At 40.7% G+C, this 20,118-nt stretch overlaps 1 protein-coding gene across 15 annotated transcripts in view; it reads right to left on the bottom strand.

The window, feature by feature from the left end:
• Positions 1 to 6,006: 6,006 nt before the first annotated feature.
• Positions 6,007 to 20,118, bottom strand: part of SORBS2 (sorbin and SH3 domain containing 2) — a 228,832-nt gene continuing 214,720 nt past the window's right edge. For 12 of the 15 annotated variants that reach the window (XM_066573447.1, XM_066573433.1, XM_066573437.1 and 9 more), the window contains 4 exons: positions 18,617 to 18,724; positions 13,853 to 13,896; positions 11,125 to 11,231; positions 6,007 to 6,642 (listed from right to left, as the gene is read on the bottom strand). In XM_066573447.1, the coding sequence (XP_066429544.1) occupies positions 6,581 to 6,642; positions 11,125 to 11,231; positions 13,853 to 13,896; positions 18,617 to 18,724 (321 nt within the window). In that variant the 3' untranslated portion in view covers positions 6,007 to 6,580. The remainder of the gene's footprint in view (positions 6,643 to 11,124; positions 11,232 to 13,852; positions 13,897 to 18,616; positions 18,725 to 20,118) is intronic. The other 3 variants (XM_066573436.1, XM_066573439.1, XM_066573446.1) reach the window with 1 other exon arrangement.

The raw sequence follows: 20,118 nt of genomic DNA, 5'->3' as shown, positions 1-20,118 counted from the left end.
CTCACGCTGACTTGGGCACCCCCAATTACAACTTGGCATAACGGAGACGTGGGACGGAGGCTCTGTACAACCGAACCAGGCGACATATGTACAAAATACTACATAAAACGTGAGTGTGTATCTAACAAAAAACAGAAATATAGTAAACACTGTTTAGTAAGGTGCTGAAAGGTGTGTACTCAATGTGTGGTGACACTGTTATATGTTGGGACGTTTACAAAAAGTGCAGCTCCGCACCTATAGGTGGCAGCAGGCCTAAACTTCCTAGTATATGACATCTTGTAGAAGACTCCCATTGTCTTCGTGTTGCATCTAGCGCTTTCTTTTGCAGCCAACTTCCAAACAAAGTTAGCAGGAAAGGAGTTCCCCTCCTAACACATACATCAATGTCATGCAAACTACAAATTATGGCTTTTAAAATTAGATACTTCAGGTAGAATTCTCACATTGCATATCAAAAATAATTACTGGTTTGACCAACATGAGAGATATCAGGAGATACAGAGCCAGAAACATTTGGAATGGAATATGTAAAGGTATTAAATTGGAAAGGTAGAATTAAATTAGAAGCTACTTAATAACATTCAAGACAAGAGGCACCCCTACATTTGGGTGGTGTCTTCACTGACCGCATGTTTGATGCTGCTCCATGTTACGGCTACACATTGCAATAGCTAATGTAGATCAGTGCAGATCTTTGGTAAATTGGTTATGTCCGATCCAAAAATAACTCCTATTTACTGATCACTTTGCTTACTGGAGTTGTCTGAGATTATTATTGGTCTGTGTTTTTCTTGCAGCACCACTCAACATGGTTTGTATGTGGTATTGCAGCTCAGCCCCTATTAAGTGACCGTAAAGGCAGATTCCAGGCATTTCACAGCAGAAACTGTTACTATCTTTGAGCCCCATGAGTTATTGGGATGAGAGGTGAGGAAACGAGGAGTCCGGGGAGCTGTGTTTCATACACACCAGGTGCCCCGTTCCAGCGAACGTTGCGTGTGCACCCAGCATGACTCTTCAGAGGGCTCTCTGTGCGCACTCTCACATAGAGCCGAATGGGACGGCACACACACAGAGCCATCTGGAAAGAGTCAGTCTGCGTATGTACTCCAACTTCGCGAGGACACGTCACAGGAACGGGGTGCTTGGTGAGTATGTAACAAAGCTGACCAGACTCCCTGTTACCTCACTTTTGAGCGCCATAACATAGTTTATGGGGCTCAAAGGTGATGACAGGTTCTCCTTAAAAGAAAGGTCCACTATAATGTTTTTTTTATGTAAGACCTTCTCAAAGTTATTGGATAAGTTATATTATTTATTCATAGATCATTTAAAAACGTTTAGGATTTGTGGTCTGTTATATTCCTTCTGATCTAAAAATATGATAAATGTGTTAGACTTCGTTCACATCCGCGTCAGAGGATCCATCTGGATCTGAATTTTGTTAAATTGCAGGCAGATGGAAATGGAACAGGCTTCATTATAATCAAGGGGTCTGTTTGGCTTTGTCATAAGGTGAATCCATTCGGGCCAGTGGATTCCATTCTCCTGCTCCTACGACAGAACAGGGAAACAGAAGCCACAAGGCTTATGTGGACAAGTCCTAATTCTGCATGCAAAGATTGTGTTTCATACTGGGAAATGTTATGGTAGAGCATTGCTGTAGGATAACAAATGTGTATATTGTCCACATAATTTATTATATTGCGTGTATAGCAGAATTGTCAACCTTTGATACGATTAGTAGTTGTGACTTTCAGGCTTGTGATTCTGTGTGTTGTATATCATAATGTAAAACTCAGACAAATGTTATATATGGTCTTATAAATATGTGCAGTGAATAAGCTGGTTAACTAGAGCTAAATGGTATAAGCTTGTGAGTAAAAACCACTGCAGGACAGAGAATACATGTGATGTTGCTGCTTTCTCTTCCATATTCTTCTTTACAGCAGTTTGTGTGCAAGAGTTGTTCAGCTAGCCTTGAAATGGATGTCCGCCATGGAAAACCATTTTGCTTTTATTATTCTATATATATTCAATATTCTACTCTGATTAATATCTCATTATATCTTTATATTGTTTTCTGTGGTGCAGAACTGAAGATCCCACGCCTGGGTATAGAGCTGAAAGATGACATGTTGGCTGCCTACAAACAACCCCTACAGGTAATATAGGACCTTCCTGTATAATATTATACATTGGACGCAGTAATAATAACGTATGGATACAGCACAGCTTTACTGGATTGGGATAACTTTCTGCAACAAATTATCTTAAGCCATTAAAACTATTCTCTTTTCTTAACAAAACAAAAGCCATTATAAAGCAATAAAAAGTGTAAATAAACTATGGCACAGAGAATTACCATAATGTTAAGTCATGTTAACTTCTGACACATCCAGTATGCAGTAAGTTCCGGAGCTCCCTACAGTGGTGCCTGCAAGCAGCCAACATATTCATCTTTTACATTATATCTACTGAAAGCAGGAAATTTGTAACTCATTGCACAAAACACAGCGTTTCAACACTATAAAGATATATTAAGAAATTTAGTCTGAATTTTGACCCTAAAACGATGTGAAGATGAAAAGGAGAAATTCACATTAAAGACACTAATTGACCCGTATTCCTAACAATAGTTTTTAGTTTTTTTTATAGTCCTTAACTGGTCAAACACATTGTAGAGGTAAAAGCCAATGATTTAATGTGTATGATGGCAGCATGATGTGGCAGAAATATGTGCAGTTCAAGGAAAAAGGAATTGGGCATATTGGATTTCAACAAGCCTGATGCTTTCTTCCCGACAAACAAGTACTGCCAGTATCTGGCAGCCGCTTCCTATTGACATAAAGCTGCATCCTCAGCCGATCGAAGCATGACAAGATAGCGGTCGGTTGGACGAGCAAGTGTGGCTGCCTTTTGTCTTCACTTTCACAGGAGAGAAAAATCTCATATCCCAATAAAGTTATACTATCAAGCTGTCATGTGCTGCCTTTTTTCATTAAGTTTTTTTAAAACTCATTAAGATGGTAAGAGAAAATATTACCTGCACTTGATGCTTGTATAAAGGTGAATGAAGCAGAAGAGAAAGGGGAAGTTGTTTGGGCATCTACTGAGCTATCTTTACTAATGTAGTTACACATATGATAAGGGTTAGCGATCCACCTGGGATTGTATTTAGTAGGCTTCTTTGTTGTGGTGCAGGACTACCCTGCAAATGTATAAACTGGTATCTTCTCTGCACCCTAAAATGGAGTCAACTGCATAGTTATACAGTGGGGAAAAAAATATTTAGTCAGATACCAATTGTACAAGTTCTCCCACTTAAAAAGATGAGAGAGGCCTGTAATTGACATCATAGATAGACCTCAACTATGGGAGACAGCATGAGAAAACGCATCCCGAAAATCACATTACCTGATTTTTTAACTAATTTATTTGCAAATTATGATGGAAAATAAGTATTTGGTCAATAACAAAAGTTCATCACAATACTTTGTTATATATCCTTATTGGCAATGACAGAGGTCAAACATTTTCTGTAAGTCCTCACAAGGTTGGCACACACTGTTGCTGGTATGTTGGCCCATCCCTCCATGCAGATCTCCTCAAGAGCAGTGATGTTTTGGGGCTGTCGCTGGGCAACGCGGACTTTCAACTCCCTCCAAAGGTTTTCTATAGGGTTGAGAACTGAAGACTGGCTAGGCCACTCCAGGACCTTGAAATGCTTCTCACGAAGCCACTCCTTCATTGCTCTGACGGTGTGCTTGGGATCATTGTCATGCTGAAAGACCCAGCCACGTTTCATCTTCAGTGCCCTTGCTGATGGAAGGAGGTTTGCACTCAAAATCTCAAGATACATGGCCCCATTCATTCTTTCATGTATACGGATCAATCGTCCTGGTCCCTTTGCAGAGAAATCGCCCCAAAGCATGATGTTGCCACCCCATGCTTCACAGTAGGTATGGTGTTCTTTGGATGCAACTCAGCATTCTTTCTCCTCCAAACACAACAAGTTGTGTTTCTGCCAAACAGTTCTACTTTGGTTTCATCTGACCATATGACATTCTCCCAATACTTTTCTGGATCATCCAAATGCTCTCTAGCAAACTTCAGTCGGCCACAGACATGTACTAGCTTAAGTAGGGGGACACGTCTGAGTCCCTGGCGGTGTAGTGTGTTACTGATGGTAGCCTTTGTTACGTTGGTCCCAGCTCTCTGCAGGTCATTCACTAGGTTCCCCCGTGTGGTTCTGGGATTTTTGCTCACCGTTCTTGTGATCATTTTGACCCCACGGGGTGAGATCTTGCGTGGAGCCCCAGATTGAGGGAGATTATCAGTGGTCTTGTATCTCTTCCATTTTCTAATTATTGCTCCCACAGTTGATTTCTTCACACCAAGCTGCTTGCCTATTGCTTGCCTGGTGTAGGCCGACAATTTTGTTTCTGATGTCCTTCGACAGCTCTATAGTGGAGTTTGGAGTGTGACTGCTTGAGGTTGTGGACAGGTGTCTTTTATACTGATAAGGTCAAACAGGTGCCATTACTACAGCTAATGAGTGGAGGACAAATGAGCCTTTTAAAGAAGTTGTTACAGACCTGTGAGACCCAGAAATCTTGCTTGTTTGTAGGTGACCAAATACTTATTTTCCACCATAATTTGCAAATAAATTCATTAAAAACCAGACAATGTGATTTTCTGGATGTGTTTTCTCATGTTGTCTCTCATAGTTGAGGTCTACCTATGATGTCAATTACAGGCCTCTTTTTAAGTGGGAGAACTTGACAATTGGTATCTGAGTAAATACTCTTTTTCCCCACTGTAAATTGTAGACCCTCATGGAAGTGTCAGTGGTCCTCATAGATCCCGTTTTTCAGTTCTAAATATACTCTGGCAAGCTGCAATCTAATTGCAAATTAAGGAAAACACTTTTCCTTAAAACATTTTATTTATGCATAATATCTACTAGCCCGGATGGAGGTTTTCTGTGAAGACCTGTGCTAATCCCGTCTTCACAATAGAATGTAGTGAGGTTGCATCCAACATGGCGTGACGTCCTTCACTACCAGGGTTATGTGACACGATGTTACAGTGGACATTACGTCACAATTTTCTTTTGTAGGGACACCATTATTATCGGCATTTTTTCATACATTTTCACACATTTCAAGACACCCCATAAATTTTAATGTGGGATACTGCAGGTATGTGATATTAGGTTTAGGTTTTTCTAAGCCTTTATAATATCTGGCTAAGAGGGCATATACGTTTGTTATATTAGGCACATATAAAGGGTCTGACATGTACTCCAGTTGATGTGGCGTAAGGCTCTGAACACATCTATGTTGAAGCTTTCATCAAATGTAAACTATGACACAGAGTCCGATCTGTTACAGGACGGTAACTGGCAATGACTGATGGATCCCGATGATAGCATGCATTGCTACTCTTCCCATCAAAAACAACGGAATCTGAGACAAAAGCTCATAATGGAGCCTCCGGCACAAATGTGAACAGAGCCTAACAGAAATGAATACCTTATGAACCAGAATATGGCACTCGAAGAACTCGTCATTGTGTTCTTTGGTTAAGCAACAGTTATGATGAGAAAGTGGATTCACAGGCAGCTGCTCAAACACTCGAATGATTCATCAGCCCATCAAATTTTTCCTTCATTCAATATTTTTTTCTAGAAAATATTAACAATTGTGGATTATAAAGAGAAATTTATGTAAAGGTAAATGTGCAGTTACAAATGGCAACCGACCACATTGCTTCTGTCCACTGTGATGTCAGGTTCCAGTACTGATTGTGACTGACATATAGTAGGTGTCTTTTTTTTTTTTCTTCAGTTTTTTCTTCATGGCCCCCCTAGCATTTAGGCGATGTGAATTCAAGTAACATCTAAAATTCACGTTAATTTGCTTACATTTTTTGCATTTTTTTTTTCCGTTTAGGATTTGTTTCAGCAAGTAACAACTCAGTAACAATGCAACAAAGCAGTATATTCTCATATGTTTTATTCATATCACATAGACGTGACTGTGACGAGATCTAATGTTTCATCTGTTATCCACTACTCATACCCTGTGGAAAACCTGCTTTCATACACCAGGGAACCATTAAGTATATAATGCTGGGGTCATCAGACACCATTACCCTTTGAAACGACAGGCTGCGAGATCCATCTGTGATGGATCAGAGCCGTCCCAGTAGCAATTAGTTTACCCACATCTACCTGCTCCTATGAACAGGTATCTAAGCAGGCTAGCATCTTTTAATACCTCGTGTTCTTAAAGTGTCTTACACAGTGTTTCTAACTTGTTGAAAAGCTTCTAAAACACACATCATTAGAGGCAGCGCGTCATCTGAAATTGCAGATTGATGAGGAGTGAATAAGTAACGATTGGTGCTAGAAGATTATCAGTAGTGATTGGACTGGGCCGAGAAGGCTCTAATACTGCTAGACAATGTTGGCAGGCTGCAGGACTACATATAAACTGGTTCAGGTCAAAAATAAAGATGCGTGCTTCCTAGCAATACATGTGAAGTTGAGCATTCAACAAAACAACTGTATTTACAGCCTTTTGACATAGTTTCCAGGGAAAGTTCCAAAGAACTTTGTTCTTCTAGAAGTGCCTGAAAATAGAGAAGAAATTGCAGTTTAAGAACCATGAATTTACTCGTATGAAGAACAGATTTACTATGGAATTTAAAAGCTTTCTATGATAATAACATAGGCTGAGAGAATACAATGTCCATCCAGTTCAGCCTGTTTCTACCTACCTTTGTTGATCCAGAGGAAGGCAAAAAAAACCCCAATGAGGCAGAAGCCAATTTAGCCCATTTTTGGGGGAAAAATTTGTTTCCCCCCTCTATAATGCCAGTCAGAATAATCCCTGGATCAATATTTGAAAGTTCCTACCTGACTCCAAGACCGGGATCAACAACCCTGCTGGTTATTTAATGTCAATATCCTGTAATATCATAGCGCTCTAAAAATATGTCTAGTCCCCTCTTAAAAGTCCTCAATCGATTTTGCCATCACCACATCCTCAGGTAGAATGTTCCTCGGTCTCACTGCTCTTACAGTAAAGAGCCCCCTTCTGTGTTGGTGATGAAACCTTCTTTCCTCTAAACGTAGAGGATTCCCTCTTGTTACCATTGCAGTTCTGGGTGTAAACAGATCATTGGAGAAATCCTTGTATTGTCCCCTCATGTATTTATACATAGTGATTTGGTCGCCCCTTAACTCTCTTTTTTCCAGGTTGAATAATCCCAATTTTGTTAGCCTCTCTGGGTTTTCCATTCTTCTCATTCCATTTTTTAATTTAGTTGCTCATCTTTGAACCCCCTCAAGCACTGCAATGCCTTTCATGAGTACTGATGTCCACAACTGTACACAGTATTCCATGTGAGGCCTGACAAGTGCCTTATGTAAGAATTCTGTACTCATCCCTCACCCCTATACCTCTTTTAATGCACTCCAAGACGTTATTTGCCTTTGCAGCAGCTGACTGGCATTGATTGCCCCAGTTAAGTTTACAGTCAACAGTCTTTCTATCTGGTCATTGAAAAATGTATTGAACAGAATGGGGCCTAATACTGGCCGAATCAGAGTACAAACCATTTATTACCACCCTCTGCTTTCTATCTCTGACCCAGTTCTTTACCCAGATACACACGTTTTCACCCAATCAGAGCTGTCTCATTTTATATATCAGTCTATTATGCGGCACGGTGTCAAATGCTTCAGAAAAATCCAGATATACGAGATCAATATATTCTCTCAGGTCCAGCCTAGAACTTCCTTCGTTCTAGAAGCTGATCAAGTTGGTTTGACATGATTGACCCCTCATGATTCCGTGCTGATGAGGAGTTATACTGTTGTTTTCCTTGAGGTATTCCAGGATAGCATCTCTCAGCAACCCCTCAAATATATTTCCATTTATTAAAGTGAGACTTACCAGCCTGTAGTTACTAGGCTCTCTTTTTAAACCCCTTTTTGGAGATTGCAACCACATTGGCAATATACCAATCCCGTGGTACAACTTCGGTCTCAATAGAGTCCCTAAATATAAGAAATAGCGGTCTATCTATTATGTCACTTAGTTCCCTTAGGCTCTTTGGGTGTTTTCCATCTGGGCCCAGTGATTTGTTGATTTGAATCTTTTTTTTTTTCTAACCAATTCTGCACTTCCTCCTGCTTTAGACATTTACATGATTTGTTTTTTCCCTGTATGATTTTAGCGCTTCTTCATTGCCTTCTACTTGTAGTTCTTTTATTTTTGAAGGGTATAAACTGCTCACATGAGGTGATTAAGATGTTTTTAAACTTCTCCCATGTGATGCCTGTACTGTTATTTTTTTGAGGACATTAGCTCAAAATTACTTTTTGCAACATTAAATGAGACAATCAAATTTTGCTTTGCTAAAGTTTCGTTTTTTTTGTAACTCCAGATAAGGCTTCCTATTGAATGACGACTGAAATTTAATTTATATTGTGGTAGCTATTTCCCAAGTGTCCCTCAACCTGATTCCGTCCGGTTTGTTGGTTAATAAGTACAGAGTGGCTCTCCCGCTAGTTGGCTCCCACACAAGTTGGGTAAGGTAGTTATCTTTAAAGGGGTTGTCTCGCGGCAGCAAGTGGGGTTATACACTTCTGTATGGCCATATTAATGCACTTTGTAATATACATCGTGCATTAAATATGAGCCATACAGAAGTTATTCACTTACCTGCTCCGTTGCTAGCGTCCCCGTCGCCATGGATCCGTCTAATTCTGATGTCTTCTGGCGTTTTTAGATGCGCTTGCGCAGTCCGTGCTTCTGGCTGGTGAATGGGGCCGCTCGTGCCGGAGAGCTGGTCACCGCGTCGTCATCGTAGCTCCGCCCCGTCACGTGTGCCGATTCCAGCCAATCAGGAGGCTGGAATCGGCAATGGAACGCACAGAGCCCATGGTGCACCATGGGAGAAGACCCGCGGTGCACCATGGGAGAAAACCGCAGTGCATCCCTGGGAAAGGACCGGCAGCCATCTTAGGGAGAAGATTTTTATAACTCCATATTTCGTCGGATCGGTGAGTAGCAAGCGGTTTAAAAACCGCTTTAAATTGCTATTTTACGCCAGGGGGGTGACAGGGGGAATGGGGTAATGTAAAATTTTGATGTTTGCCACGAGACAACCCCTTTAATTGTTCTCAAGAGCTTATCACCCTTGTGAGATTCGCAGGTTTCGTCTTCCCATATTATATCCGGATAATTAAAGCCTCCCATAACAATTACTTCATTGCGGTTTGACACCTTTTCTATCTGTCTTAGGGCTCCTGCACACGGGCGGAATTTCTACAGCGGTATTTTCCCTGGATTGTCCGCCTGTGGCCGCAGCCAATACACTTATATGGTTTCCGCAGTTGTCCCCAGATGGTTGGATTTGCAGCGCGGATTTTTTTTCACGCTGTACATCCGCGATGCATCTGCGGATGTACAGCGTAGTAGGTGGATACTGTACACTGGTTGTCATGAAATTGAGGAAGTAGGCATGGAGGAGGCGTGGAGAAGACAGAGCACATAATTCCACAGCAGCCAGCAGATGAATGGGCAGCTGCAGTTTTTTCAGCATGTTTTTTCAAGCAGCACATCCGTGTACATACGTGCGTGATTTTTCACGCATCTGCACTAACTCGCAAGCACATTCAGGTGCCAAACACAGGACTCCCGCAGGTGAAAATCCGCTTGCGAAATCCGGAACACTCGTGTGCAGGCTGCCTTAGTAATAAGTTTTCTGTTTTTTCTGTTATTTTTGGTCGCCTATAGAAAAACCCTATCAGGATTGTATCCCCCCCCCCCCCCCCCCTATATTTCTACCCACAGAGATTCCACGTGTTCATTTCCTACACCTATGGCCTCCTGCACATGGGTGGAAATTCCGCGGCAGGATTTCCCGCAAAATTTTCGCCCGTGGAAGCTGGCATAGGATTGCGTTAGAAAACGCAATCCTAGGCAGACGGCCGCGATTTGTCCATGCGAAATCACACGAAGAAAACAAATCGCGGGATGCTCTATTTCTGTGCGGGGCTCGCACAGCCCCGCACAGAAATGTCACTCCCCGGCCACCGGCTCCGCTCTGCGCATGCATCGGCTGGCTGGCAGCCGGCACATCAAAGTGCCGGAGCCACGGGATAGGTGAGTGCCGCGCTGGTCGGGTCCTGCTGCAAAAATTCTCGCAGCGGGATCCAACCTGGCCGTCTGCAGGCGGCCTATATCTTCTTGTAGCCTTGACATTAAGTAAGATTTAACATACAGATAAACCCCTCCCCCTTTCTGGTTGCTATGGTCTTTCCTGAGATTGTAACCCTGTAAATTCATCGCCCAATCGCAATTATCACCAAGCCATGTTTCCATTATTACTCCTATTTCGTAATTTTCTTCAGACATTCTCGCTTCAAGCTCACCCCTTTTACTGATCAGACTTCTTGCATTCGTCACCATATAATTTATGGGGTTGTTGTTATTTATATTCATTATGCTATGTAGGGTTCTATTAGCTTTTCTATCAGTTCCAAGTGTGCTAACCGTTTCCCCCGCTCGACCACCAATTCCAATTACTTGGTCCCAGGTCACTGTCTACACTGTTTTTCCCCCTACTGCACTTTCGAAAAACTTGACATGCCAGGGTGCTTTCACACGGGATGGAATATTCTGCAACAAAGTTGTAAAATATGCCCTCTTGGAAAATATTCAGCACCAAAATCCACACTGCTAACATTTGGATTTTGATGCGGAATTCCGGGATGGCATATTTCATAAAGCGGTTGTGCAATTTTCCGTCCCATGTGAAAGCACCCTCAGAGGGACGGGTCAAAAGTTTTGATTATTGTGGGAATTCTGCTGCTGAGACCACACCGATTGTTAGAATGGACCACCTGAGGTGCTCGCCCTAGCGCTGTCACTGCATGCTAGCTGAAGATAGGCTCATAGACGTAGACATAGATTCTATTGAGCCGCTCTTTGGCTAGCAGTGCAGTTTTGCATGCATTTTTTCCTTTATACATTTCTTCAAAAACTGTAAAATGTTGATGTATATACCGCACCTAAAAAGATGTGCTAAAAGAAAACATACCTACAAACCAGCCATCATCACATTTTTCCATGACATCTATCACATCGCCTTCCCTTAATTCTAGCTCATCTTCATTCCGTGGAGTATAGTTGTACAAGGACTGGTATCTGACAGAAAGAAAAGTATAACGTCATTATTGTAGGATCAGGTTTTGTCACTCTTCACACACGGGGTATTATTATGATTCTTTAAAATATTTTTGTGCCAGTTTTATCCTAAAACAGGCCACATTCCGATTTGGCAGATTTGTTGCATATTTTCAGTGCAGATTGTAATCTGAATGGAGTTGTGAAAACCTCATTCACACGTAGTGAATTTTTTCTGCTATGGTGTGTCTGAATTTACCCTTAAAATAAGCCATCACATCCTCTGATAAGTGAAATGTGCTGCATAACTTTGTTGCAGCTCCTCGATGATTCCTTCTCTGTTTTTAATTCTGTTCTAGCCCCTCCCCATACTTGGCCCAGAATCTGTCCTCTTATTTTAGGAGTGCAATACAAGTCAGTTGTCAAGTAGGCAGTCTCTACTGCCCAGTGTCAGTGGCTGACGTGAAGTTTGATTGATACCGCATAACGGAGAGGGTGAGGCAGAACCTCTTTAACCCCTTTCCGCCGCTGCAGCCTTTTTTGTTATATTACTTTTTATTTTTTCCCCCACTTTCAAATATCCTCTAATTTTTCCGGTGACATAGCTAGAAGTGGACTTGTTTTTTTTTCTTCTTTGCGTGGCTAGTTGTATTGTTCAGTTGTAGCATCTAACCTACCATGTAATGTATTGGAAAACTTTTAAATATTTCTAAGTGGGACAAATTGGGAAAAAAAGCGCAATTGCCTCATTTTTTGGGATGGCTAGGGGATGTTTGTACAGCATTCATTGTGCAGTAAAAATTACATTTTAATTATGTGCGCGAATACGATTACTAAATTTATATATTTTTTTATGTAGTGCTACTTAAAGAAATATTTTCTCTCACCATCTTTTTTGCTTGCTTGACTTTTTTTCTTTATTCTTCTGTTGTTGCAGCTGTGTCAGGACTTATTTTATGCAAGGTGACCTGTAATTTTATTGGTATCATATTGGAGTACGTAGGATTTTTTGATCAATTTTTATTATTTTTTTTTGGAGACAGGCTGACCAAAAAAGCTTTGTTTTGGCATTGCATTTTTTTTCTGATGGTGTTCATCGTGCTGGATTAAATATGGGGATATTTTAATAAACTGTAATTTTACTAATGGAGTGTTACCAATTTTTATTTTGTTTTTATTTAATGTAATAACTGAGAAATGGGGGGTGGCGGGTTTTAACTTTTAATATTTTTTTACAATAATTTAAAAAATCTTTGTTCCTTGTTTTTCTCTTATTTTTTAAGTTGTTACCATACATTATACTGTATTCTGACAGGTGATCTATTAAGACATGCCACAGGCAGGTCTCAATGCATAATCATGGCAGCCCTGTGGGTCTTCAAACGACCCCAGGCTGCTATGATACCTGAACGGCCCTCATGATCTCATCCATGGCTAGACATTTCAGTCCTGTTCATCACATTTAAATGCCACTATCAGAATTGACAGTCCATTTGAAGGGTTAATGGCCGTGATCAGAGCTAACCCTGATTGTGGCTGTTACAGGTGTGCCGTACATGTACAACGCACATTTGGAAGTGGTTAAGGAGCATCTGTTGCTGTTTTCTAAGTGGCAATTAAAGAAGCAGTCCCCTAATTTTTTTTTTCATTCGCTATATAACTAGCCTAATGAGCATCAGAGAGGAGGCTCTACTATATGGAAGATGCAATATACAGAGGATACCATATGCACAAAAAAAGTGATAAAAAGCGACTGCAAACTTGTATGTACTCCAAAATGGTACCAATAAAAAACTACCAGGATGTGGTGCAAAAATCAAGCTTTTATTATTTCCAAACATACTTAGTTTTTTAAATAGTATGGCAAAAAAAAAAAAAAATATATATATATATAATATAAATTTGCTATCGCCATAATAACACCTGACCCACAAAATGAAGTTATCATGCCATTTTTGCCAGAGTATGTACATCGTAAAAACAAGCACTGTCCAAAGATGGCGGAATTGTTTTTTGTTTTTTTTTCCATTTCAACCCACTTCAATTTTTTTAAAAGTCTTTCAGTGGAGATGGGCGAGCATCGCTCTTCTCGAGTAACTGCTTACTGGTCCGAGCGTGCTCGGGGGTGGGGGGTGGGGTGGAGAGAGAGATCTCTCTCACTCCTCCCCCCCCCCCACTGCCCCCTGAGCATGCTTGGACCAGTAAGCCGTTACTCGAGAAGAGCGATGCTCGCTCGAGTAACTGCTGTATCCGAGCGTGCTCGCTCATCTCTATTTTTCAGTAAATTATATGGTCCAATAGTACCATTGAAAAATACAACTCATCCGACAAAAAAATAAGCCCTCAGAAAACTATGTTGATGGATATATAAAAAAGTTAAGGTTTTTTTGAAAGTGGGGAGGAAAAAGACGCAACTGGAAAAAACAGGGCCGGTCCATAACAGGTTAAATACATGATATCAAAGTACCCAGAAGGCTAGTGATTATGCACTGCACCTATGAAAGGCACAGCAAGGGGACCTCCTGGGTTGCACATGCAACAGGTCAATAATCGAAATTCTTTATCATAGTGCACGGTACATAGCAATATTCATCAAACTTAGACACTTCACATAAATACACATGGAGAAAAGGTAAACTTACGGTTCCCCCATAGCCTGGATGTTTTCATGAGTGAACACAGCTCGCTGTTGGGAGAAATTACATTTATGATTAGTATAATATACACGGATCATACACTGTCTAGTTCTTCACGGTCGGTCATTGCAGAGTATCGGTACACATAATGCAGACAGACTGTTAACAATACTCTTACACTGAACATAATCTGCTTACAAGACTGTTGCAAGTAACATAAGCTAAGCACATGTCACTTATACAGGCAAAGCTTTGTGTTTTACAGATAACACACTATGACCTCTCTACCCCAGGTCAGCTGTAAGATGTCTAGTTAACACTGAGTTGTAAATGGGGGACCATAATAAAGTTCAGTAGAGTATATGGTGGATTCCCTCACCAAAGTTAAGACCCATTTACACGGAGTGATGATAGCTCAAAGATCGCTCAAACGACAGTTTGAGTGACAGCTTTGAGCGATCATTTTGCATAAACTTTTAAGTAGCTACTCCGCTACTTAAGAGCAATTAACTGTGCAAATGAAGCCTTAGCTGAAAGCAGTTAATAGCCCAAAGGCTCTTATCTGCGCTCAGATCCTTTGCTCTTCAGGGGAAACAATGCTATCAGCACTACTCGCAGAGAACTGCTGATAAGGCTGACCGATTTTTAGGTTGGACTAAATTTAACGATCAGCTAGCAATGCATGAAAAGTGCACGATGGCCGCATGTTTAGATGCAACGATTATTGCTCAAACGATCGCTTTTTAGTGATTTTAGCGATCATCGCTCCGTGTAAATGGGACTTTAGAATACACACTTATACTATATGGACCAAAGTATGTGGACATCCCTCCTAATTATTGAGTTAAACTGTTTCAGTCATATCCATTGCAAACTGCTTCATAAAATCAAGCACACAGGCATGTAATCTCCAATGACAAACACTAGCAGTACGACCCACAGTATGGGTCGTACTGAGGAGCTCGCTGACTTTAAATGTGTCACAGTCATAGGATGCCACCTTTGCCAGTCAGACAGTTTGTAAAATTTCTGGTCGACCCCGGTGAACTGCAAATTCTATTACTGTGAAGTGGAAGGTCTAGGATAACAGTTGCTATGAAGCAGCATACCAACACAAACGGCAGGACCACCAAGTGTTGAAGTGAGTGTTGTGCAAAAATCACCTATCCTCTGTTACATCACTCGCTACAGAGTTCAAAACTGCCTCTGGAAGTGATAAGTATAAAAATTGTGTGACGAGCTTCAAGAAATGGGATGTTAGTGCTTAAGCAGCCACACAACACCTTAAAATGGTATCCTGGGAATTTAACTATTTGTGACCTGTCCTCAGGATAGGTCATCAGTAGTTGATTGGCAGGGGTCTGTCGCTCAAGATCCCTGCTGATCAGCTGATCATTTGGCCTGCTGTCAATCATGTCATCATAGGTGGTTTGTTTAGGAAATCCATAGGAGAGTTGTCTCTAATTACACTTCCGGCTCAGGTCAGGGCCTGATATCCAACCCTGATTCAATGAGAATGAAGTCTGCTATTACACTGCCTCCCCTAACCACGTCCAACATGCTGTACTGACAGTGGGTTGAATGATTAAATGATTGGCTTAATTCCGAGCAACAGACCCACTCCAAATAACTATTAATGACCTGTCCTAAGGATAGGTCATCAATAAAGTCCTTGAATACCCCTTTTATGTTTGCCATTCATAATGCCATTGACTGCAGTGGTGTAACTCACCAATACTGGAAGTCTTAAGAAGTGGAAAAGTGTTTGTTTCACTATCTGGATGAATCTGGCTTTGGTGGATGTCTGGAGAATGTAACCTACTAGAATGCACAGTGCCTACTGTAAAATTTGGTGAAGGAGCCACAATGGTCTGGGGCTGTTTCTTCAGTTTTGCGCCCTTTTTTCCAGTGAAGGGTAATATTAATACTATAGCATACAACAATTTAGACAATTGTAGCTTTGTAACTTTGAGACAACAGTTTGAAGAAGACCCTTTTTCTGTTCCAGCATGACTGTGTCATGTACACAAAGCGAGATTCATAAAAACTTGGTGTGATGAGTTAGGTGTAGAACTCAAGTGGTTGCTCAAAGCCTTGACCTCAGTCCCACTGAACAGCTTTGGGAAGAACTTGAATGCAGATTGTGAGCCAGACCTTTCTGTCCAACAGCAATGACTGCAAATTCTCTTTTGGCTTAAAGGGGTATTGCGGAACCTTGTTTTCTTTTCCGAGTGATGACTGCTAGGTCATTAATAATAACCAGCGTGGACCTGCCATTCAAAACAGGAAGTAGAAAGCGTTGACCACAGTGTAGTGGCCTGGGTTGGTATTGGAGGCGCAGCTCCTATTGAATTCAATGGGAATCGGCTCATTGGCTAGGAGTGGCAGTTCACCGTCGATCATATATTAATGAATTGTCTGTCATCAATAGAAAAAAATTTATAAACAGTCCTGAACTACCTCTTTTTACTGGCATAAATTTTACAGACACACTCTAAAATGTTGTTGAAATCCTTCCCAGAAAAGTGAAAGCTGCTCTAGCTGCAAAGGGGAAAACCCAACTCCATATTTATGCTTTCAAATGGAATGCCCAATAGGTGTGATAGTCAGGTGTGTCCACAATACTTCCGGCCATACATATGACTGTCTGTGTTAGTTATTTAGCATCGCCAAATCTACAATTAAAATTCTGAACACATACTACTAATAAAAGACTTCAGTAATAAAGCTATACTCCTTGTTTACACCAGCTATAAACACATTTTTGCACATCCTATTTCAATTAACTTAAATTGCAAAGGGCAGTTTAGTATATATTATACTATATTCTGAGGTTCACATACAAAGCACACACCGTACATGATTAACAAACATTGCAGCAAAAGAAACACTGACTTCATAGCGGTTTAGTAAAAGTCCAGGCAAATATGGAAACCTTCACATGTATGAATATAAGCAATTTGTATTTGGGCCACGCTGACATCTGCGCCTGGGGTTCCATTTGTAGCCTCTGTCACAGATTCCCTTAAACTGCTGGAAAACTTAGCGCAGCATGCCGCAATATTTTTTTAAATCTGCTAAAATGCCAAACACTATAACAGAAACCTGGAAGGCACCATTATGGTCTTTTGGGTGCATATGCCAGATTCAGCACCCCCATAATGTCCTTGTTGTGCACCTAAAATGGAGCAAAACAACAGAAAGTTGGAATGGCATTCAAGGTCAATGTGAACGAGCCCTAATGCAAACATTAAGACTGCAGGTACAAGTAAAGGCCCATTTATATGTAACAATTGTAGCTCAGAATTTGCTCAAAGGAAGGAAAGTGCACGATTAATCATTACGTCTAACGCCAGCCATCGTGCACTTTTCAGTAGCTTTTCATTTGTCGTTCAGTTTCAGCCTGTATAAAAATCATCGCTGGTTCGCTCGCTTCTTGTCATGTCTAAACACTCCCCGCAAAGTGTTGTACATAGGATGTGAGCGGTTCTCAGCCATGATCTGCACAAGCGCCAACGACTAACAGGGACCTCACTTGCTTATTCAAGCGAGAATTATTCCGTGTAAAAGGGGTATAACTTAGTCTTCCCATGGAATAGTCTCACATCCCCAAGATTACCATTATATCCACATACAGCAGCACAACATGTAAGCAGATATAAGCCAAGCAGCATGCTACACATCTCCTTAGACTGCTCTGTCCTGTTTAAGTATCGAAGTGCCATGATAGATAGATTGTTGGGATGGCAAACGTACCAGAGGTCTCTAACATAAGGCTGGTTTATGCTGTAGTATGCTTTATTAAATAACACATTTCATAAAAGGGCATTTCATCCCTATGTAAGAACTGAAGAGGTACTTCTGAGGGCTTTCATTGGACATTACCTGTATTAAAGTTAATCACTGTTCCCATCAGTGTTTATATATAGCAATTGAGTTATAGGCCCCAAAAAAGTAATATTTTAGAGTTTTTTAAAATTTATTTGAGGCTACTATTTGCTACAGTATAACATAAGCATGAAGTTTATAATAAAAATATACAGAGAACAAAAATATAAATTATATAATCTATACGGTAGTCATCAGTGTTAATGGGCTGTACGCACTACAAAGTGTGACACAGTCTACTGGCTTTCTATTGCTTGGATATTTTTGTGTGTGTGTATTTTCTATGCCTAAAGTTCCTTTAAGGGTCCAATTCTGGTTTTAGTTCCTAATATTTTGCTCAAAGAACAGCCAGACAGGTTTTAAGATATTATACACAAGAAGCATCACATGAATGCAAAATACAATTCTACATACATAATTATTTTTGCATCAAAATAAGTACATAAGTAATGCACATCACTAACACAATTATGTACATTTTAAGCAAAAAAGCAACATACATGAGACATACGTGTATAGTGTTGTAAAATCAGGCGCATTCATCACACATAAAGAAGAGAGTAAAGGAATATCATAATGCAGTGGTTGAGGGTCAGAGTCACACTATTGGCGTTCTGAAGGTGAGCGAGAATGTGAGTTTTAAAGTGGTTGTCCAGGCTTACAAAAAATGGCCTAATAGAAACAGCGCCACTCTTGTGCATGGGCTGTCTCTGGTATTGCAGTTCAGCCCTTTTCCCTTGAATAGTGAAGAGCTGCAGTACCCGACATTGTCTATTGACAAACATCGCACTGTTTCCTTTTTTTCTAATCCAAAAACAACTCCTGGTAAAGCAAGCTTCATGATTAAAAAGAAGTTTACAAAATGGATTCAGATTACTCTACCCTTTGGATGGTTTTGGGGCTTTTCACTGGTGAACTGCAGGCTTTTCTAGACATCACAGGACTACGAGGAGGTTTACCAACAACTACTAGATCACTTTTATAAATAGTCTGAAAAACCATAGGACAGGAATCAGTTTCTGAATTTACCAAACCATTTTTAATCTTTATTAAGGTTATTAACCCATGCAAAAATGCCATATAACTGTTAACATGCAAACAACATATGGAAATGTAAGTAATGGGATGAAATACATTATGAATAGCATGGGAAAAATGCACATATAAGAATACAGAACAGACACAACATAAACTATAATTTATAAGAAAAGGGAGAAACATGATGATAAACAAAATATGTTAGATATGTTATTTAGATACTTAAAGGAGTATTCCGAAGGCGCAGCCAATTAAAAAAAATTCCCTCAAAGTATGCGAATGCAATCCTAATAATTACCCAGCCTTAGGTGATGGATAAAACTCCATCTTTTGTATTGAAGTACCGCTACCTCCTGCTCATGCTTTTCAAGATGGCGCTGGCAGAGCAGAAAGCAGGCGGTCAAAAACTACAACACCCTGTCAACTACAACAGGCAGTCAAAAACCTGTGTGTTCACGTATCGGCAGTGTGCATTCTCCATCTCTTTAGACAAATCTGAGATAGGTGCCTATAGTAGCAGTACTGGTTTTGGTTTTAGTATGTAAACCGCAATTTGTGACACTCCACCTTCAGGGCTCGTTCACTCGAGGGACCTAATCATGCAAATATTCTGCATGCAAAAAAATTGCATCTAACTCCGCAAAAAAACTACATGAATGGACGATTTTCTGTGAGACTTATTAGCGGTAAAATTGCCCATTCACACGAGCGGAGTGTTGCCAAACAAATGCGCTGCTGAGAGATTTTTATTTTGTCTGGCCAGCAGGAAACATACATTCAATAGCAATGTTTAGCTTAACTCTGCTAATCTTCCCTCCCACTCCCATTGTTTAGCAGTTTAAGTTAAACAATGGGAATGTTTAGCTAAACCCTGCTAATCTTCCTCTCCCTTTTTTCTCAGCTTCCATAGGAATCTATGGAGACTCCTGTGTTTTGCGCACCAAAGAAAGGTTCAAGACCTATAATTGCAGTTGCTGAATTTTAGTTGCGGATGTCCCATCTTTTTAAGTGTGATTTTTTTTTTCTTCTTTTTTGCGCGTTCAAAATTCCTTCGTCTGAACGTTTTCATAGGAAGCCATTGGTTCTAATAGTCGCAATATTTTTGTGCGTGTAAGTTAGCTGTGCAAATTCCCTACTGTTACTGAGCCCTCAGGGTAGTGCAGCCTGCAGGTTCACGCATTGTACATCACACAGAGAGCCCCAGTCATATAACCCTCACAGGAAGACTGGCACAGACCTGCTGGTTTCTGCAATGTGTTCTGCTCAGGTTCAGCAGAGCACACTGCAGAAACCAGCGGAGCAGCACCAGTCTTCCTGCACGGGTTATATGACTGAGGGTGGCATCA

This window comes from Eleutherodactylus coqui, chromosome 7 (genome assembly GCF_035609145.1).
Source record: "Eleutherodactylus coqui strain aEleCoq1 chromosome 7, aEleCoq1.hap1, whole genome shotgun sequence".
NCBI classification, from domain to species: Eukaryota; Metazoa; Chordata; class Amphibia; order Anura; family Eleutherodactylidae; genus Eleutherodactylus; species Eleutherodactylus coqui.
This window is presented reverse-complemented; position numbering and strand designations above follow the sequence as displayed.